Here is a 22492-nt window from a genome sequence, read left to right as displayed (position 1 = left end):
CCGTACAGATCACGGATCGATGCATGATCCGTTACACCACTAGTGAGTGACCATATACGTATATGATGTAGCCTGACCCAGACATTAGGTGAGAATCTTTTGGACATCAACTGTTGCCTTATTTAGGGGAGACCAAGTCAGGAAAATTTAATCTTTAGGCCTTCAACTCTGGTTGTTGTTCATTTACTGAAGGATTTCAAATTGTTCATATTGTTTGCTTTGCTTCCCCACAGATCTGGAATATCAAACAGATGATAAAGTTGACACAGGAACACTTAGAGGCCCTTCTGGACAAGTTTGGAGGAGAACACAACCCTCCTTCCATATATCTAGAGGTAAGATAGTTTTGACTTGAAAGAATGCATTTGCAGAGAAATATCATCTTGTGATTGTAAATAAAAATACAAGTTTTACTTCCATGCAGTATACACTTCACGCCGCCTTAACACATTACAAGACAATATAAGTAAGTGTCACTTCATGTATGGAAGCTGTTGAGTCAGTGTATTCTGGTGGGTTGTCTGTGTCAGGCCTATGAGGAGTACACCAGTAAACTGGACGCCCTGCAGCAGAGGGAGCAGCAGCTGCTGGAGGCCATGGGCAACGGCACAGACTTCTCCTGCTCTCCTTCTACCATGCCAGCCCTTCTAGAGGTCAAGATGGGAGGTTGTGGGGTCGCTGGGGGGGCTCAGGCCTTTCCCTCTGCCCCAAATACCTTGGCTGTCCTGCAGACCCCCACCGATGCCGGCCGAGCCAACCCTCGCTCCCCCCAGAAGCCCATCGTCAGGGTCTTCCTGCCCAACAAACAGAGAACAGTGGTATGTCTGACGTCCTCTCTGAGGATGCTTATGTTGTGAACATGATTTTTCGTTTTGGATTTTGTTTGTCCAAGAATATAAGAAACCAAAAGCAAATAAATTTTACTTATTCAATTAAATTGTATTAGTTCAGCCCAATATCACAAATTTGCTACAAAGGGCTTTACAAGCTGTACAGCATACTACATCCTCTGTCCTTGGACCACCTCAGGGAGAGCAACAGAAGAGGGATCCCTTTATCAGGATGGACAGAAGTATGATAGATGTCATGTTTGTAGAATAAACAACATTACAATTAGCAATAGCTATAAGTTAGCTTCTGCAACTCAGTGTAATCTTACATTCAGCATTCAGTCCTGAGGCATGCCGCTGTGGTTTACTTTCCATATTCTGAGAGAAATCAGCTCCACTACAGTAGTTGCTCAATAAAATGAAACTTTCAGGATTTTTACAAAGATGAATAACATTTTCTTTGTGAACCCAGAGAAAACCAAAGCTTACCTGAAAAAGCATACTTGCACAATAGCGCTGGTACTTCGATCATTGCAGCTTGGATTCATCCGAAGTTCGAAGCTTCTAAGCCTTATTCATAACGTTGACATTCAAATCCTAAATCAACATTTGAATGCTTTTTTTCTTTTGCATGTGTACTCATTCTTTTTAAACTGGTATTTTTGTATAGTTGCAGATAAAGATCAGGGTATTCAAACATATAAGTATTATACTAATTTTAGGATAAACATTCCCAACATGTTTTTATTCAATACAATTTTATCCTAACAACATTTTAACTGCCGCACACAAAGGGAGGCACGCACTGACAAGTTCGGTCCAATAAAGAAAGTTTATTTACTGAAAAGACTAACTCATTTTATTGAAACTGAGATTTACATTTTTTTCTAAGGTGATGATTTCTTAAAATATAATGCATCATTCTAAAACCACATTTTAAGCTTTGAATGTACAAAAATATTTGGTACAGACCAAGTAGTAGTCCCCAATGCTTTTACTTCTAAATGTATGTTTTTAACTTTCCAGTTGTAATCTCTGCTGTCCAAAAAGTGTAGTGTTCAGTCCTCTCTGTCTTGCTATAGAGTGGTACATTTACATTTTACAAATGTATCATAGACACTGTTTCTGACTGACCCCAAACATACTTTGATATTTCTGTACTGACGTTTACTGTTACTTATAAGCCCACATATATGTGACACTGCTATCTGCCATAAGCTAATATTGGCTAATATTTACGGTTCTGAAAGCCACAGAGCGACAGAAGGCTGAATATGGAGCAGACACATTTGAGGCCTCGTTACACTTCAATTTAGGTCTGTCCCCGACCAAAGCTGACAATCTGAAAAGAGATCAGATCTCAAGGTGAGATACATCTACTGACTACTGTCAACTCAAAGCTTTGGTGATCAAAGAAATATTCTGAAAATTGTGAACCACATCCCCACAGTGTGACTGCAGGTTGAAAATGGTGGAATTTCCCTTTTAAGGCTGTTGAAAAATATTCCTTATTTGATATTGAGCACAGCCCAGGCGTAAAGTTACTTAGAGCACAGCCCAGGCATAAAGTTACTTAGAGCACAGCCCAGCCGTAAAGTTACTTAGAGCGCAGCCCAGCCGTAAAGGTAGTTAGAGCGCAGCTCAGACGTAAAGGTAGTTGGAGAGCAGCCCAGGGTAAAAGGTACTTAGAGCGCAGCCCAGCCATAAAGGTACTTAGAGCATAGCCCAGGCGTTAAGGTACTTTGAGCGCAGCCCAGCCGTAAAGTTACTTAGAGCGCAGCCCAGCCGTAAAGGTACTTAGAGCATAGCCCAGGCGTTAAGGTACTTAGAGCGCAGCACAGGCGTAAAGGTACTTAGACCTCAGCCCAGGTGTAAAGGTACTTGGTGCATAGCCCAGGCGTAAAGGTACTTGGTGCGCAGCCCAGGCGTAAAGGTAGTCAGAGAGCAGCCCAGGCGTAAAGGTACTTGGAGCGCAGCCCAGGTGTAAAGGTACTTGGTGCGCAGCCCAGGCGTAAAGGTACTTGGAGCGCAGCCCAGCTGTAAAGGTACTTGGAGCACAGCCCAGCCGTAAAGTTACTTAGAGCGCAGCCCAGGCGTAAAGGTACTTGGTGCGCAGCCCAGGCGTAAAGGTACTTGGAGCGCAGCCCAGCTGTAAAGGTACTTGGAGCACAGCCCAGCCGTAAAGTTACTTAGAGCGCAGCCCAGGCGTAAAGGTACTAATATCTCATTGTGGTTCAGGCTGAAGAATAGGAAGTGTTAACATCTGTAATAATCTTCAGTTCAGCTGGAATCTTGGACCTAGCGAGCACAGCAAAGGCTGATATTAGTTTCCCTAGCTGTGTCACCACCAGGAAGTTCTTGGTAATTTTAGTCCCAGGACTATTTTTCCAGGAAAGAAAAGGTTCCCCTCAGCCCATTGCTGTCTGCATTTTCATAGCAATTTAAAGACCTGCAAAGATGCTGTTGTTGCAGCGGTAAATGCACTCTCCAGCCTGCAATTTAGTGTGCCCGCCAGTTTTTATCTAAAAAACATTTTGGGGAAAATAATAAACGTTTTAAACGGTTTTGTCTCATCACGACAACATTTAGTGCTACATAGAATTTACTGAAGAATGTTGTATGTAATGAATGAAATACATTACATACAAAATTAAACTAGGAGAATTTGTCTCAAGACAATCAATCTGATGAGTGTTTCGATGGTTATTTAATTGTGCTTTAGAACATAACCACCATGAAACAATGAGAATTAACTCATAATAAACTTCTCATTATTTTTGTCATTCACAGTACTGCTGCTCTCCCTATGTCTTTCTCTTTTTCTCTCTGCCTTTTTTAAAATAAGTCAGAAAGCCAACAACAAACCTAAAAAGAGAGAAATGCCCTAACCTAACCCTCTCCCCTCATCCTAAAATGGTCCTGAATTGTTTAATGAGGAGTGCTTTGTGTGTTTGACCAATCAACGTCGCTCAACCCTGCAAACCCCATCCCGAATATTATTGCACTTTTCTGAACTTTTCTGATCTTTTTGGGGCTAAATGTCCCTGGAACATAGTTTAGACCCTGATCCCTGTTGTCAAAAGGGGCTGCAGTCTGTTTATAAGAAGCTTTTTTAGCTCTCTGCAGATTGATGATCAGTGTGAAATAAATGAGTGTTAAATGAAGGTGTGACTGACTTTTCACTTTGGTGAACTCCAAGCTATTACCAGCACTCAGAGAGATGGTTTCCCTGAGACTAATTGCTACAAGGAACATTCTCACTCCAACTTTACAGTTGAAAGTTTCAACATCCACACTTGGTGTGGTTGTGTCAGCTCATTTCCTTTTTGATGTTAGTTCAGCGAGTGCTGTTGTGGTGTGTTCAGGTTCCGGCTCGCTGTGGGATGACCGTAAGAGACTCACTGAAGAAAGCTCTGATGATGCGAGGCCTCATTCCAGAGTGCTGTGCAGTCTATAGGGTACAGGACGGGTAAGTCTACATGAAGTCATCCTATCACTGGTGTCAAGTATTCACTCACATTATTAAATAAGTTGCTCTCCTCCAAAAGGAATTATGTTTAAAAGTCTATAAAGTACTACTGCGTATTAGGCACACTGTGGGTAATAAAAGAAAAGAAGTGATAATAATTAAGGAGCTAGGGGAGGGGTGTAATATTGGGGGGAAAAAATGTTCCGAGAAAAAAAACTTGCTCCATAATAATTCATTTTTTTATATACAATGGCCCTAATACGCCGTTGTAACGAGGACAACGAGCCAGCTGTAAATTACCGAAAGCTGCTGAGGTCACACTCTTCTTCCTGGTATGACCATGGATGCTGACCAGCTGGTAACCTCAAGAGCTGGCCTGCTATCTCCCGAGATGACCGGCTGGATATGACAGGCCAGCAGGTCTCAGAAAACGTAGGCAATACAAGGCTGTATGGCACAATAAATGTGTATATATGAAGAAAAGCATAGTTTCACATATTCAAAATCTGAACAGTTAATTTTTAGTCTAAAGCATTTCAGACGTCAATTTGGTGAAAATTATATTAGTTATGACTGTTTGATAGGAAATGCATGCTGGAAAACAAAAGAAAGGAGGAACAAGAGGACCTTGTCTGAATATGGTCTTATTAATCAATGAAAGGTTGACTTTCTACATGTGGCATGTGCTGCTTTCCTTTTTGAAACCATCATGGTCATGTTGGTGCAACTTTCTATATGGTGGTTAGACAAACAGCAGTGTGAGGTGTAGACCTTTACCCTAACTCTCCACTTCCTCTTTCAGAGAGAAGAAGCCGATTGGCTGGGACACAGACATCTCCTGGCTGACAGGAGAGGAGTTACATGTAGAAGTGCTGGAGAATGTTCCGCTCACCACACACAACTTTGTAAGTACTGTTAGACAAAATGTCACATCGTAACTCAAATGACAATAAACATTATATATTAATTATATTGCTCAGCCTTACACCAGGTTCACACTGGACGTGTAAAAGCCACGATTTTTGGCGTAGCGCTGCCGCCGTCCTTTCGCCGTCCTTTCGCCGTCCTTTCGCCGTCCTTTCGCCGTTTATGGAAACCAATTGGGTTGCTCAGAGCTCCACGGCTGGCTTGCTTATTCGGCTTTGAGTCTCTGCTTCATGTGCCATGATCAATTCTGGCAAGAAATACACTGATAATCTTTCATGAAGGAAATAAATGATATAGATAAGTGATTTGACAGACGCAAACAGCGGAGGAGCAGAATCACTCGTTGACCGGTGTGGAGAAATGTGCTTCTGGTGTGAACAGCCACAATTGACCTAGCGCAGCGCTTCTACATCCAGTGGGAATCTGCCCCTAGTATCAACCAATTTTCAGAAGAATTACATCAACACCACTTGTCAAGAGTTCATTCATGATTCCCACAGTCAATGCCCACAATCATCAAATAATCCGATCACAACCCTCAAAACTAACCTCCACTGAAATCTGTAAATGTGTGTGTCTGTGAGCCACCAGTATGTGGAAAGTCACTGAATGAGAAAAACGCCAGCTTTACCTTCTGTGAGATCGCGTGATATAGTCCACATCATTGTAGTCAACTGGAAAAAGCTAAGGCCAGTTGTCTCTGGAGTCTGTCAGGAGGAGGAGTCAGTTTGCAGCAAACCTCAACTGGAAATTAGCACATCATCATACAGACATATTAAAAGATATCAAAGAATTCATGACCCCAGTGGTGCAGTCAGTCGACCACCTTCATAATGAGGTGTAAAATTTGTCTCAAAGTATGGATTCCATGTCCCAGGAAATAGTGACAATGAAATATTAACGTACAGTATCTCCACTTACATCTGTCCCTATCCAAGCTGCCTCTAACAGCGATTAGATCAGCTGGGAAAGGCCCAGAGGCAGTACCTCCAGTCTATTCTACAGTCTGATATAAAGGCATGTATGTTAGATTCACCATGAGATTCCCCTGTTCTGCCTGAGAGTCGAGGACGGTTGGTGGAAAATGCCCTGTTAAGCTACAGTTTCCATCCTTTGGGAAGATGGTGGATGAATCAGATCCCCTGATATATCTGGAGAAATGTAATGATTTTCTGGCTTTAAACCCACTGACTGAAGTGGAGTTGATGGCAACCTTGAGGAATGTCCTACATGGAAACTGGTGGGATGTGGCTCGTTTAAACACGCATACCTGGTCAGACTTCCAGAAAAGGTTCCGTGCTGCCTTTTTATCTCAGGGCTATGTATGAGGATGAACTGGCAGAGAGAGTGAGGACAAGAGTACAAGGCGGTGGGGAAAGCATCCGTGATTTTGCTTGTGTGTACTGCTCCTTGTGTCATAGGTGGAAGTCTGATAGTCAGGAGGCTGCAGTGCTCAAACTGATCTTCAGGAATGTCAATCCACATATTGCAGGCAAGCAAGCTCTGGGGAAGAGTTGCTACTGTGGATGAACTGGTGAGATTAGGACAGCAGCTGAAAAAAAGACAAGTTTAGTATGAGCTACGAAAGTTGTGAAACAAAAGGAAAAAAAAGTGGATTTGTTGACTCCTGACCCCCTAAACAGAAGAATAATGCCCCCCCCCCCCTGTGGTTTACTGCTGGAGATGTAAAGGCAGTCACTCCCACCCTCAGGCTACATCCACACTAATACGTTTTCATTAAAAAAAAAAAAAAAAAAAAAGATCTCCGTCCACACAGCGTTTCAGCATCGCTTTCTAAATGATCTCCGTGCAGACTAAAATGCCTGAAAACGAATATCACGTGACCATTCATGTACACTAGGCATGCGGGTGGATGCCGGTTTAAATAGGAAGTAGATTGGTTGCTTAGTTAAAAAAAATATAACAGAGTAATAAAGTAGTCTTTAACAATGAAAGGTCGTGTTTGATACTTAAGATCTTCCTCTAAAATCGTCCTCTAACTCAGACAAATTTCGTGGAAAGTTTTAAAAGTTTTATTTTTCAGACTTAGTTACAACGCTGCAGGTGTTGCTCTATCTCACATATCAAATGTACTTTAAAATGAATACTTACACATAAAAGTTTACTAGATTATGGGTCCATAAATGTGGTCAACACATTTCTCACTCGTTTCATGAGTTTCGTTGTCTGTTCTCGCTTGTAGCTCTGCTGGTGGCTGAAGTCTCTGTCCTTTTGGAGAGCAATCAGTGTTTTGTTCTTTTTATAGTTTGTGTGTGGACTTCACAATAGTTGTGCAGAAGGACCGGAAAGTCCTCTGTTTTGTGTCCGTCCTCCTCAAAGCCGCTAGCCGCTGGACACGCCGCTCACTAATCGCTCCAATAACTCATATGGCGTAGTGTGGACACTCAATGTAAACGTAGCAAAACATATGCGTTTTCAAATGGAAACGGAGTAGTGTGGACATGGCCTCAGTAACCCAATACGCAACACTCTTATCACTCCCACCCTCAGCAACCCAATCGGCAACCCTCATATCACTCACATCATCAGCAAACACGTCCACAGCCCTCCCAATCTGCAGACGAACATAACCGCCCTTCAGTTAACACCTTGACCCATACAGCATGATCAGCGTCATGCATTACCCCCTAGTTTGGGTGGAGATGGAACTGAGCCTACAGGATAAAACCTGGCTGGTGGATGTGGTAGTGCTGTATCCCAAAACCCTTGCTTTTCCTGCTCTGCTGGTATTGGACTTCACATTCTTCACAGGAATGCAGATTGACGTTGCAGGAGGATCATACTAGTTCTGGGAAAATTAGAAAAAAAAAAAACCAAATTGCTTTCCTCTCAGTGGAATCTCCGTCAACCACTGCACTGTTCTCTACACTGACGTGGAAGACTCAGACTTATTCCAAAAGGCAATCCAGGAGTCTCATCTTGAGAAACACAGGAAAATCCAGTTAAAGACTCTGTTACTTAACATCGCTGATGTTTGTGCAACAAAAGTGGGATGGACTGAGCTATTGAAACATCAGATCTTTCTTTCTAATCCACTTCCCATTCGACAAAAACCCTATCGTGTATCTGAAGTTGATGAAGAAGCTAATGATAACATGCTGAAGGACAATGTTTTTAAACTCTCTTTTTCTGCTTGGGCTTCTCCAGTAGTTTTGATTCCCAAGAAGGTTGGTACACCAAGGTTCAGTGTAGATTTCAGGAAAGTGAATGAAAACACAGTCACAGATGCCTAACCCATTCCCACTATCCAGGAGATACTGGTCTCTCAGGTGCCACTGTCTTCTCTTCCCTGGACTGAAATAGCGGGTACTGACAGGTGGAAATGGATTATGTGCGAGAAATCACAGCCTTCATCTGTCCTCTGGGTGTGCTCCGATTTAAAGTCAGGCCATTTGGACTGAAGAATACACTTGCAACATTCAAATGGCTCATGGAGAGGGCACTAGGAGAATTAAAGGGGGTCATCTGTTTTGGATACCTGGACGACATTAACATTCTCTCCCCGTCCGAGGAATGTTCAAGCTGTCCTTAATAAACTCCAAAGAGCCAGCCTCTCTGTGAACATGAGAAAAAGTAAGCCGTAAAGGACATCTCTGAAATTCTTGGGACATATTGTGTGTAACAGTGGAGTTCATGTGGATCCGGACAAGACAGAGGCTGTGCGCAACTTCCCAGTCCCCACCAACCTGGAAGCCTTTATAGAGGTTCCTTAAAGGAAAAAAAGAGCAAGGTTCCTCTGGTCACTTGCATGCCAAGCTGCTTTTGATACACTTAAAGAACATCTGGTCAACCAACCTGTCCTCAGTCACCCAAACTTCAATGCTCCTTTTTTGGTCTAGATGCTCTGATTGAAGGAAGTCTCTGCTCTACCACTGAGCCACAATTGCCACACAATGCTTGGCTGTGGTGTGACCATTGGAGAAGTGGAGGACATTTCATACAGGAAAGGAAAATACAGCACTGCTTCCTCAAGACCATCAAAAGAGCTTCCCATCTCCCTAGAAGATGTGTGGAAGGCGCAGCAGGAAGACTTTGAATGCTAGGCCCTGTATCAAATGGTTGTAGGGACTTCCTGATTTTAAACTATATAATAGTACAGAGTGAGTCCTATAATACTGAAATAAGGAACATTGAGAAACACAAATTTGTCTTTGAAGTATTTATTCTCTGCGCAGAGAAGGTTCAATCATCCCACTGAGCGCCTGTGTGCAGTCTGAGGGATGAAGAGACCCGTATGCAGGGTATCTACGTCTTATAAAGGACCAGTGCACATGGGTGGGGGGTAGGAACAGTTCCTAACCTAAACTTTCTGTGGTTAGCTGTCTCCTCCCCATTCAGTTACTTCCTTTTATGGAAGCTATAGCGGACATCCCATATGGTCTTGCTATACATTCATTTACTTCCTCGTATAGAAGCAACATATATGGTCTTGTTATTGAGTAAGGCACACAAGCTAAGTCACAGTAGAAAAGTACTGGCACAGGGGAAATTTTCCATCAAAAGTCTGTCAGATTGTGGGTCACAGTTTATGTCTTCAGTCATCCAAATTGTGTGCCGAGCCTAGAACGTGGGACACAAATTAACATCCGCCTATCATCCCCAGACCAACCTCACAGAGAGTGAACCGCACTTTAAAAACAATGATTGCATCCGGAAACCAGCATAAGCATTGGGATAAATACCTCCCAGAGTTCCGGTTTGCTATAAACTTGGCCATCCAGAAGTCCACTAAAGTTTCCCCTGCAGAGCTGAATCTTACCTTTTGGTCTGCTTTTCGTAAAATGGGAACGGCAACTGGAAAAAGCTAAAGCCAATTTTTTCTGGAGTCTGTCTGGAGGAAGCAGAATCCGGTGGATTTATATTTCCCCGTCTGAGTTTGTCCAGGAGTTGCCGGCGTCTATCAGATGTCAAGGTTGATGCAGACCTGACTTGACTCTTGACTAACTGTTCAAAGGTGCTGTGGGTACCCAATGTATATAGTTTATTTTGTGTATAATTGCTGTTGTTAAATGGCAGATGCAGACACTGTAATTCAATTTGTTCATTTGTGGGGATCTGCAGTAACACCCGGAGCAGTGTTTTGAGTTGTCTTTCTTCTTGAGTTGTACTAGAGGGGACTGAACTGTTTTGAGTTGTGAAAAAACAAACAAACGGAATCTTTACCTGTGGACTGGAATTTAAGACTGTGGGACACAAACTCAACTGAAACATACACATTACATTACAGTCATTTAGCAGACGCTTTTATCCAAAGCGACTTACAATAAGTGCATTCAACATTGGTAATCAAAAGAACTACTAGTCACCAGAAGTCATAAGTACATTTCCTTTTCCAAACAAGCATCTAAGAGCATGAAGCAGAGCATAACTCAGAGCCAAAGTACAGTGCAGAAACACACCAATTCTCCCTTGATCGAATAGGCTTCTTAAAAGCTGAACTGGGTTGGGGTCTATTTGTTTTGCAGTGCTGGTTCTTGGTGACATATATTTCATTACTACTGGGTATTTGCTTTATTGTTTTGTATGGTTTGAATGAGCTATTTTCTTTCTATTATATAACTATTATTTGTCATATGTGACTCTGACTGAAGAGGGGTCTTCACTTAAATGGGTCTAACCTGCTACACCCTACTTGGTCCTGATTCTGTGTTTGTGTTTGATTTATAGGTTAGGAAGACCTTCTTCACACTGGCCTTCTGTGACTTCTGCAGAAAGCTGCTCTTCCAGGGTTTCCGCTGTCAGACCTGTGGCTACAAGTTCCACCAGCGTTGCAGCACTGAGGTTCCCCTCATGTGTGTCAACTACGACCAACTAGAGTAAGTCACCCACAAGGAAAGGACCATGATGCAGCAAGATTGAGATTGAACCAACTGTACAATGTAGTCTTGTCATGGTACAAGAATCTCTTGATATCCTGGATTTGTGTTATTATAGCAGTGCTTGAAAGGGGCCATTAGTATTACTGATTACTCAGTACCAACTGATCCAGTAGCTATAACTATTGTAGGCACACATGATGTAGTTACTGTACATATCTCACAAAATAGGCCTTCATACTGCTTTAGCCACAAGAGGAGGACAAAATGTGCTGCTGTGTAAACTATAACTCATACAATATGCAAAACCATGTTAGCTTCGTCAAAATTTACTGGATGGCAGAAACCCTGACAGGTCCAGTTTTGCAAACCCATACTTGCCAGCTCAGTACCGGAATTGACCAGATACCCCCTAATTATATCCAAGTCAAATGGCGTTAATGTAAAACCCATGACACGCCCCGTAAATATACACACATGCTGCTTAACAGTCACTAGCTTTATTAAGGTGCTTTATTTTTTCCCCTGTGGTTCAAGCTGGATTCTCTTTCACTGTCTGTGCTCCATGCAGGATGACCCCACATTCTGCCCAATCAGTGCCAGGCTTTCACAAGAAAAACACTATAGTTCTCACTCGCTGCCTACTCACTTTTAGTTCATTTTGTGGAGTTTTTCATCAGTCAACAATACACCTATCTGTTCCATGTCAGACTTGCCAGACATTGAACTCTCTATATATATATTTACTGATCGAACTCACATCAGTGTGTTTCCATGTGTTGAGTACTACTTCCTTGTGATAAAAAGTTGGGGGAAAGAAATGTGGAGGTGTGGAGTTAGTATCTGACTGAACAGTTGAGTTGCTTAGTGGATAATATAGGTACCAGGTTTTGAGAAGAAGAAGGAATGTGTAGACGATATTTCTGCTTCATCAATTTTTAAACTGTCTGTTGTGATTTTAACAATGTTGTAGGTGTGTGATGCTAAATATATTGAGTACTCTTTTAAGGTTGCTAAACATAGTTGTTGGTGTGTTTTCAACTGTTTTCTTGCTTTTGAGTGTTGAGTCTGCTGGTCTTTTTGCTTTTGCAAACTCAATGTTGATTCTGGCCTGGATTTTCTCTGGAACAACTGTGTGATGTGAGAACATAACATGAAACTTGTTAGTCCCTTTCTTAACCAAGCTCTCTGCTGTACAGCTGTGTGTCATCTAGTATCTACTGATTAAATTCTATGTTAGGCTCCAGCCTCGAAACAAGTTATGTGGAGGATAATTAAATAATAGAAAAGTAATGTTGATGATGTTTGTTCTGCAGCTTGTTGCTAGTGTCCAAATTCTTCGAGCATCACCCGTTTACCCAGGAGGAGGTCTCCTCAGAGGGAACCACCCCTGTGTCTGAGGCCTGTCCATCACTCCCCCCATCAGACTCCACCGGGTGAGTACTCCACCTTCTCCTCAGTGGAGGAGTAATTCTCCTCTTAATGTGCTTCTCCAGTGTACTGAATGTTCAACAACATTGTTTTTTTACTCAAAAATAACAGAAATGTGAATATCTCTGCAAATCCCAAAAAGTCGGTCTACTTTTCACTTACAAAATTCATCTTTCCAGTTCTATATGCCACACCACTGTGTCCCCGTCCAAGTCCATACCCATCCCGCCCAGTTTCCGGCCCAATGAGGAGGACCACCGCAACCAGTTTGGCCAGCGTGACCGCTCGTCCTCAGCCCCAAACGTCCATATCAATACAATTGAGCCTGTCAACATCGATGTGAGTCTGCTACCACTTTGTTGGACTGATTCTGATAGATGTGTGCTTCTCAACCATTTACTATGAATGGCCATCATGACTGCAGGTTTTGGTCCAACTAAACGGAAGCTGATACTACTGATTGACACACCTTAACCAGAGTCAGATTTTAATAGCGGCTATCAACAGTTTTTTGACAAACGGTGACCTTTTTATGCACTTTTAACAAGTTAATTTTCATGATGTACGCATTTCAAATGAAAAGATAACTCTAAATATCCCCCAGGCAAACTGTGTGGACCCCACCCACTGAGAAGGGTACAAATATTTTTGTTTCATTATGAAACTGTGGCGGGCCTGCCTCGACTGTGGTTTGTCTTGGTAAATAATGGAGAGCAAAAAACATGAAAAAGTGATTTAGTGTGGAAAATGAAAAACGGAGCTTTTTGGAAAATGATGATGTAAGCACTATATTATTGATGGCCTCTGCCTAGTTCCACTCAGGTCAGTACACTGTTTTGTAAAGGTAAGGCTGTTTGCTTCCTTTTTACAAAGCAACTCTCTGTCTTGTCACTGAATATATACTTCAGTTCTACAGCATAATTTAGAATTAGGATACATGTGTTCGAATGAACTAGAACAAATTGTGTGCCTTCTTATTCATTTGAACATTTATTTGTTTGAAAAAGTGGCAGTCCTAGTTTGTGCTACAGTTTAGATGCAGTTTACCAGAATCTAGATGGATGTTCATGAAGTGGATTTATTAAAATGTGTACAACTCATGTGGATACATCCTGGCCACCTTCATTTTCGCCACCTATAGCGAATGTCACTCTTAACCCTAAAATTGACTTGACATTCAGTGTCAACAAACCTTCAGTACTGGCATTGGTTCTGAAAACATGTTTAAACCTCCAACAACAGTTCCTAAGAATGCTGCTACGGTAAACAGTGCAGTACAGTACATGTGTGTGTGTGTGTGTGTGTGTGTGTGTGTGTGTGTGTGTGTGAAAAGTATTTACAGTATATTGTTAATTTCTCCTGTCCCTTCTTTTCAGGACCTGATTCGAGATCAGGGCTTACCACGGTCAGATGGAGGTAAGGATCAAAATACGAGACTTGTTGCTCTTTCTGTGGCTTTTTTCCCACCATCCCGCGTCTGCGTGCTCTTGGTCTTTGTGTGTGTGTGTGTGTGAAGATCAGACCCAAGAAGTTGAGTCGGTTCGGTTGAGTCCTGCACCCTACCATTCACTGAGAGCAGTTGCTGAGGACACATGTTTTTTCAGATCTATGGGTCAGGGTTTCTGGGAGAACAGAACTTCTACTTCTGCAGTCCTCGTTTTCTCTTTTCAGTCTCACTTTGAGATGTTCTGCCAGGCTGAGCTCCTCCTTAGAGGAGTAAGAAGGGAACACACAACGCTAATGCATTTTTCACAAGTTTAGTGATGTTAAAAACAGCTTAAGTTTGTCAGTTAGTTCGGGGCTTGTTTTAGTTTTTATGATTCAAAGATGATTGATTAGGTTACATGCTTTTGATAAGAGAGCTAACTGTAGTTCAGAAACATCAGCTGGTACTTAAAAGTTCGAGAAACATACAGACTCTGCTAAGGTTGTACGTTTTGTTTATTCAAGTAGATGCAGTAGTTCATGAATAAACAGATCAGTGTTAAGGGATCATTCAAAGGTTTTGGATACGCGATGAACATGCTCTTACTTTCTATGAGAAGTCTGGTAGCAACTTTTGAAGATATCCAACCAACAGCTTAAAAACTTCCTTAATTAATAAGGACTCTTACCCTTCTATGGCATATTTACAGTACGTTTGACAACACCACTGAAGTGTTGCCTTCAAATTCCTGAATTGAGGTTCACCCATTGTTTATTAATCCAGTGCAACATTTGTAAGATTGTTCAGTTTCAAGCTAGGAGTTGTTCAACGTTCTGGAAAATACATGTATATGCTTTCTTTTGGGGCTGCAAACCCAGCATTATTAAGACCGCTCATAGAAAACTAGCAAGAACCTGATGCATAGTGGTGACTGAAGAAGAAATCTGCATCTTAGTCTCAACACTAACAATCCTCCCAGCAGGTCCAAACTACTACGTCATGCTAATGCAAAAGCACAATTGGAGGGGAGGGCTTCCATACTGTAGTAATTCCATACATTAGACATTACATTAGTCTGTTCTCCAGAATTGCCAGCTTTTCAAAGATTGTAAAGGCTTTACTTGCTGAGCTGGTTGGTTGGTGGTGCGACACAAAAAATGTTTGTTTTTTTTAATTTCTGTTTGTGTACAGATTAAACAAACAAGACACAAGGCGTCAATCAGTGAGTCTGTGTATTGTGTATGTAGCTTTGTAGCCCGGTAGCTGCTTTAAGTCTTTATGATAAGCTAGGCTAACCACGGCCTGACTCTGGCTCTGAAGTCTACTGAACACACAGACATGAGACTGATATCAATCTTCTCATCTCACTTCAGAAAAAGAGAGCAAGTAAGAGTATTTCCCAAAACGTGGCAATGAAATGTATCACATATATTTTTAATTTAGCAGTGTGAAGCCTACCCTGACAAAAGACATGTAGTGTGGTAGGAGGACATCCAGAAGCTCAGTTGTAGCCATGGACTGTAGTTAGTTCGTGGTGAGAGGGGCAGGGTGAGTAGCAGTGATGGTCTGTCTGTTTCTCTTTGCCCTGCAGCCCCCCCGACCCACCCCGCCCGCTGCTTGAGGAAGCACCGAACACGGACCTCAAGCCCCCTCCTATACTCCTACCCCAATGACATAGTGTTTGATTTTGAGCCTGAGCCTGTTTTCCGAGGTAGTTAGGCCTCTGTGTGTTCCTGTGTCCTTCACCCTCTCCACCCCACACCCCCACTCCCCACACACCAACCTCAGCCCTGTGTCACATCCACTGTGTGTCCCTCTCTCTTTCTCTCTCTCTCTCTCTCTTCCCCCTTTATGTCCGTACATGCTCTCTTTGCCACACACCTGACAGCTCACAGGTTACACATAGATCTCACCGTCTATTCGGATCAGACACTGCTCTTTCTATGGTTGGTGATTTGATTGCAGAAATGCTCCTTTGAGCAAGTAATGTTGATTGAAGTCAATAATTGTTCAAATCTGTTGTTCACACTTAAAATGCAAACACACATAACTGCATTTTTTTTAGTTGGCTGCAAGATTTTAAAGAAAAAATAATCAACATGATTTCAGGTATTTAAAGGGTAAGTTCACCAAAAAACTTAAAGTTGATCTTTATGCTAAATAAATGGTTCCAGTTAAGACTAATGACATGAGTGTGTTCTGTCAGCTCGGGCTGTTTCTGACCAAAAATGCAATAAGGATTTAAATTGCGACTCTATATTCTCTGTATATCCATTTATAAATGAAACTTCAGACCAGTATTTGTGGCCGACATACTTTTAAACATATGTTTGTACCAAACAAAGTTACAAATTTATCTTATTTCTACAGAAATAAAATGATGCAGATTGCAATAAATCAGATACATTTTTGTACATATTTATTAAGATGGCATATTAGTACCACTCTTGCTTGATACTCTGTTATCAAAAAGAATCATGACATTTATAACGGCTACACTGCATGGAGTTATTTGCCGTCTCGTCTTAGTCATGGAGAAAAAGGTTGTCAACGAACTTATTTATTCTCCTGTAACAAAATTAACACAAAATTTCACAAATGTTCTATGTAGACTGTTGTTGATAGAAAACTGGAATAAACCTACTCTCGTAGTATAGTCCAGTTACTTCATTTAAGACTTACAAAAAAAAAAAAAACTTAAAAGCACAGGTAGCCAGGTGACGGCTGAGAGTTACTTTTGTTTGTCCAAACGCTTGTCATTGTAGCCAACAAAATCAATGACCGCAGATTTAAATGTCCACCTTTTTAATGGTTAAATGTAGCATGAGCCCAAACAGAGCATGTATTTTAATTATTTCCTATCATTTCTATTGTTCTTTAACTTACACAAAATGTTGTTTTATGATATTTTTTTCAAATTTCTTTTGGTGGAGCTTGGCTAGCAGTTTCCCACTGCTTCCAGTCTTTGTGCTAACCAAGGCTAAACTTGTCCTGGACCTTTGTCTGTGCTGGACCTTTTTTATTCCATTTTGGTCTCATTGTAAATAGTTTAAAAACCACTGTTGAAGAATTCCATTGAAGAGACAACAGTTAAAGTCTCAAATCAGGCTCCTTTTTAATCAACATCATATAATCCTTTGTGATCCTGACAAAAGTAGTTAATAACAGTTATGAACTTTGAGTTCTAGATGTTTAAACCATTAACTGCCATTCAACCAAGCACCCCCTCACCTCTGCATGTGACCACACACACACACACACACACACACACACACACACACACACACACACACACACACACACACAACTGATCCAGAAGCCTCAATCCCTATCCCCGCCCTTTCTTTACTTTTCTGCTTTTTCTCAACTGTTTTTTTTTTTTACCTATCCACCTTACCTCTCTTCTTGTATTGTTTCCTTTCTCTTCATCCCTGATCCCCCTCCAGGTTCCACCACAGGGCTCTCAGCCACGCCTCCCGCCTCTTTACCTGGCTCTCTTACCAGTGTCAAGGTTCCACAGAAGTCCCCATGCCAACAGAGGGAGCGCAAGTCATCGTCCTCGTCTGAGGACCGCAATAAGATGGTGAGACATTGTTACAGATGTTGCCGTTTTTCTGGAGTTCATCGTCTGCGTGCTTGTGTTGACTAAGTGCCCTGTGGAACAGAAAACCTTGGGGAGAAGGGACTCCAGTGACGACTGGGAAATCCCAGAGGGTCAGATCACTCTGGGTCAGAGGATAGGCTCTGGATCATTTGGAACTGTCTTCAAGGGGAAGTGGCATGGTAAGACCAATGCTATACAAACACATCAAGGAGCCACACTGTTGCACTGCACATGTACCTTTTATTACCATAAACACACGCACTGTAGTTTCATTTGACTCAATCCCACACAGACCGTCCTGCTGCCACAAACACTCACTACAGCAAATGTGGATCAGTCTGCCACTGAAAGTAGTCCCAGGCAAATGCACTATTTCCTTCTATTTGACTAGCTATTGCTAAAAACTACAGTGACCAACTGTTTAAAGAAAGTACTGAGCCTTTCTTTAAAAAACAAAAAGAAACTATATTTTCTGAACAAAGTAGGCTCATCTCAATTTCACCAATTTATCCTTGCCGTTTCAAACAAACATGCTAATGTTTTGTCCTTAAGACACTGAAAACCCAAGTTGCTCCCAGGGCCCTTCACAGCAGCCCACTGCTCCTACTTTGTAAAATGTCTGAAACAAGTAATGAAATTATAAAGTAGCTGTACACCTGAACGTATTTTAGCTCAGTAGGTTAGGGTTAGGTTAGAGCTCACCGCGGAGGGCTCTGGAATTTTGCAGTGACATTTTCAAATATTTTTTTCTTGTCCATCTCCTCCCAGGTGATGTGGCAGTGAAGATGTTGAACGTCACTGCTCCCACACCACAACAGCTTCAGGCCTTCAAGAATGAAGTGGGAGTCCTCAGGTAACTCTTCAATTAGGGGTAGATTCCTGCACCTTTTAACTTCCCTACAAATGAACATCTTATTACTCAAGTCTCCCTTTAACAAAGAAAGTGCTGCAGTTCTGTCTTCTCATCAACCTGTTTTTTTGCACCAGGAAAACGCGTCACGTGAACATCCTGCTGTTCATGGGCTACACCACCAAACCTCAGCTGGCCATCGTGACCCAGTGGTGTGAAGGCTCCAGTCTGTACCACCACCTGCACATCATCGAGACCAAGTTTGAGATGATCAAGCTGATTGACATCGCCCGGCAGACTGCTCAGGGCATGGAGTAAGTCCTCCCACAAATGGAAAAGCATTTGCCATGTGTGTAATTGGTCTAATAACTTTTCTCTTTTCCTTCTCAGTTACCTGCATGCCAAATCAATCATCCATAGAGATCTGAAGAGCAACAGTATCCTTTTTAAAACATTTCACTCAATCAGTTTGTCTTAAGGCTGAGGCCTTTTTGTCCAAATTAAACTCAAATCAGCTGATGATGGAGGGATGAAAATATAACCTCCATCCTTAGAATGCAGAAGTCCTACTTCAATAGCTCAGAATTAGAAGAAGAGAGTGTTGCCTTGACCTCATCTTCTCCAGACATTTTCCTCCACGAGGATCTGACAGTGAAGATTGGTGACTTTGGTCTAGCTACAGTCAAGTCCCGCTGGAGTGGCTCCCACCAGTTTGAACAGCTGTCTGGCTCTATACTGTGGATGGTGAGTGTTCATCCCCAACCAGTGACCCTTAACTAAGTGACTTCTGTTGGTCCTTTTTATTATTACACTACTCATAAATTGGCGTGAGCTAGTCGGTGTAACCTGTGCTCTCTCAGGCCCCAGAGGTGATACGGCTGCAGGACAAGAATCCCTACAGCTTCCAGTCAGACGTCTACGCATTCGGCATCGTGCTGTACGAGCTCATGTCAGGAGCACTGCCCTACTCCAACATCAACAACAGAGACCAGGTGAGAGGACTCCATAAACCCCACAGATGTTTTAAAAACAACAAAACACATTTGTATAGTATCTACATAGTAGTCACAATAAATTTCAGTGGATCCCTGGTTAGACAAGCACCCCTTCGCATACGGTATCAGAAAATATACCAGCCATTTGCATATGTGTTGCCATCATGCAATCTCATCACAGACAAACTGAAGTTACAATCATTAAAAGAAAATTTTAAGATTTTGAGCTTTTTCAAATTTTTCCTGAGAGTAAGATGTTCAGATTGATATCAGTGGCATGTCTTTGTGTTCAGTGCAGAGCTGGAGTCAGGTCATGGTTAGCCTAGCTCAGCATAAAGACTGGAAGCAGTGGGAAACAGCTAGCTTTGCTCTGTCCAAAGTTAAAACATTTCTACCAACACCTGTAAAGCTCACTGATTAACACCATGTTATTATTTTCCATTTCAACACTGATGATCTGGACAAAACAAAATAGTGTTTGATGTAATGTGGGTGGTCAATCCATCCATCCATCCATCCATTTTCTGTAACTATTTAATATCCTATTCAGGGTCGCGGGGGGGTAGGGCTGGAGCTGATCCCAGCTGACATTGAACGAAGGCAGGGTAATGTGGGTGGTGATTTTTCGATTATTAAACAACATAAACCGTGTGTACAATTGAGGCTGCTGGTGAATAAATGCTTCAACTTCTCAAGACTAAAGCCAAGTTCCCCTGTCTTACTTGCCACCTGCTGATTGTGAAGGGGCTTAGCCACAACTTCAGCTCCCCCTGTGAGGTGGACCGGCTGAGAATAGCCCCAAGGAGTGGACGGTATTGAGGGTATAGAAAGTACACCGGTATGAAATTTGACTATACTGCGCTGATCGCTAAAACTCAAAGGTCGATTGGCTGCTGATTTAAAGGGGCAGGGTTTCAGCTGATCAGCCGATGAGTTTCAAATTTGTAATATTTTGTCATATTTACACAGTAACGTTTGTGAGTGAAGAAGACATGAAGTTAAAAATTTGTCACAACTGAAAGTCCAATTAATCCGTAGAGGAACAACTGTAGAAACATTTGGAACAACTAATTTAATCAGACTGTTATTATATTGTAATTAATTCCCATTATGCTGCTCAGACTAATCAAAGTGGCCAGCTCGTCTGCCGACAGCACAGAACTAAACAGTTAACGGAGGTTGCGTTCACTTAAATGGTACATTTAAGTTCTACTCAGTAAAAATGAGTATTCGGCAAAGGTAAATGATAATGCTGTTATCTGTTCAAATGTAATTTTTTAAAATGTAGTTTTTGCCAATAAACTTTAAAGGCGATATTTCACAGCAATGTAAAATAGATATTAGAGAGGGAATATACCGTTTACTCCATAACACTAGCTCTAAGTAGCTTATAATATATCATTAAAACTAATAATAGCAAGAGTAAATATTTAAATAACAACATTTATTTCCAATTTATTTGAGTTGCCTGTTTTCTGCAAATAACCACCATAGATGACAATAACAAAGTAAAAAGATAACATGTTGAATTTTTGACGGTTACATTAATTCCGGATGGTTAAAATTTTGCCATGCAGTTGCCATACTGGAGCTCTACCCCTTCAGAAGCATTGAAAATGACAAAAAACAAATATACGGTGATACCTACCATTACCATGCATTCTTAAAAATTTTACCTCAATATAAATGTTAGTCCATTTCAGTGGCGGATTTAGTGATTTCGGGGCCCCAGGCAAACGCCACCTTGTTCATAGTTAAATGAATTATAATGCATCATATTTAAATTTTTAGATATGTTGTGAGTCAAATCTGAGTCTGCAACATAACCGGCAACATTTTTCTGTCAAGTAAATGTAGAACTACATTTTTTTTTTTCTGACGTATCTAAACATCATAATACATCTATTGCTGTCTGAGACCCCACGCCCAAGTCTGGTGTTTTTTTCCTGCACCAGCATGTATTTCACCGGTGTTTCTGATAGTGAGTAGCCACAACTTGGGTATGTGACGCAACTAAGTCATAGCAGCTGTATTACTCAGTTAGATTTGAGACTAGTTCTTAAATACAAGGCGTGTATCAAGCAACAGCCAAATCAAAGTCCTAACTGAAAAACCTACGTTATGATTTTGAAGACTTTTCCAATTCCACTTTTAAATGGAATTGTTATTAATTTTAAGGAAACAAAATGGTTAGTAACTCTTTATTATAAGGTCCTTGTAATAAGTAAAAGTTAATTGGTAATAAAGCCCTTATTATATATATATATATATATATATATATATATATATATATATATATATATATATATATAGTATTTATAAGATCTTATTAAGATTATTAGACTTTATACGACTATATACGTATATATGATAGCATCATAAACATGTTTGTTAGATTATACATTATACACATACATTTATAACCACATATAAGAAACTTGTTAACAGTTTATAGACTGCTGAGTAACTTTAAAGTATTATAATCCTAACTTACCAATTGTGTCATTGTTAAACATTTACTAAGCTTTTGGATACTTTTTAAAGATTAATACATACTTTATTATGCATTTATTATCAGTTATCCATGCACTCTAAAGCGAGAACAATGCATGTATGAGATAATAAATCCTTTATCAGTCTTAATAACTAACACTTATTACAAGGACCTTAATATAAAGTGTTGCCAAATTATATATTTTGCAAAGTGTATGATCTTTATTTGGAGTTTATTCATGCCTCATTTAAATGCACTCAATTGAATTAAGATGAATCTAATTAGTTGTTGTTCAATTATTTTTCCAATAATAAAATCAAAACATTCTACAATGTAAAAGTATTCAAGTGGCACATTTGAGCTTTATTGGAAGCCACAGCTCTACAAAATGTTTATCCCAGCAAACAGATGTTATAATGACTTGTATCGTTATTCCCATAGATCATATTTATGGTAGGTCGAGGTTACCTGTCTCCTGACCTCAGCAAGGTGCGCAGCAACTGTCCAAAAGCCATGAAGAGACTTATGGCCGACTGCCTGAAGAAGAAGAGAGAGGAACGACCTCTTTTCCCTCAGGTGAGACAAATAAATGCTAATGCTTCTATAGTTCATTGGGATGCGGGCATCAC

At 41.1% G+C, this 22492-nt stretch overlaps 1 protein-coding gene across 2 annotated transcripts in view; it reads left to right on the top strand.

The window, feature by feature from the left end:
• Positions 1 to 22492, top strand: part of braf (B-Raf proto-oncogene, serine/threonine kinase) — a 40916-nt gene that overhangs the window by 10068 nt on the left and 8356 nt on the right. The window contains exons 2-18 of one of the 2 annotated variants that reach the window (XM_068717110.1): positions 234 to 335; positions 531 to 818; positions 4196 to 4299; positions 5102 to 5204; positions 10915 to 11063; positions 12380 to 12499; positions 12674 to 12833; positions 13871 to 13910; positions 15512 to 15631; positions 17367 to 17503; positions 17586 to 17703; positions 18293 to 18377; positions 18512 to 18688; positions 18765 to 18811; positions 19000 to 19118; positions 19235 to 19366; positions 22305 to 22439. In XM_068717110.1, the coding sequence (XP_068573211.1) occupies positions 234 to 335; positions 531 to 818; positions 4196 to 4299; positions 5102 to 5204; positions 10915 to 11063; positions 12380 to 12499; positions 12674 to 12833; positions 13871 to 13910; positions 15512 to 15631; positions 17367 to 17503; positions 17586 to 17703; positions 18293 to 18377; positions 18512 to 18688; positions 18765 to 18811; positions 19000 to 19118; positions 19235 to 19366; positions 22305 to 22439 (2136 nt within the window). The remainder of the gene's footprint in view (positions 1 to 233; positions 336 to 530; positions 819 to 4195; positions 4300 to 5101; positions 5205 to 10914; positions 11064 to 12379; positions 12500 to 12673; positions 12834 to 13870; positions 13911 to 15511; positions 15632 to 17366; positions 17504 to 17585; positions 17704 to 18292; positions 18378 to 18511; positions 18689 to 18764; positions 18812 to 18999; positions 19119 to 19234; positions 19367 to 22304; positions 22440 to 22492) is intronic. The other variant, XM_068717111.1, reaches the window with a different exon arrangement.

The sequence above is a fragment of the Cebidichthys violaceus genome, unplaced genomic scaffold (genome assembly GCF_023349555.1).
Source record: "Cebidichthys violaceus isolate CVI_PGR_0920_01 unplaced genomic scaffold, fCebVio1.0.p SCAF_21, whole genome shotgun sequence".
In the NCBI taxonomy this organism is placed as follows: domain Eukaryota; kingdom Metazoa; phylum Chordata; class Actinopteri; order Perciformes; family Stichaeidae; genus Cebidichthys; species Cebidichthys violaceus.
Note: the sequence above shows the minus strand (reverse complement) of the source record. Positions and strands in the feature narration are given on the sequence as shown.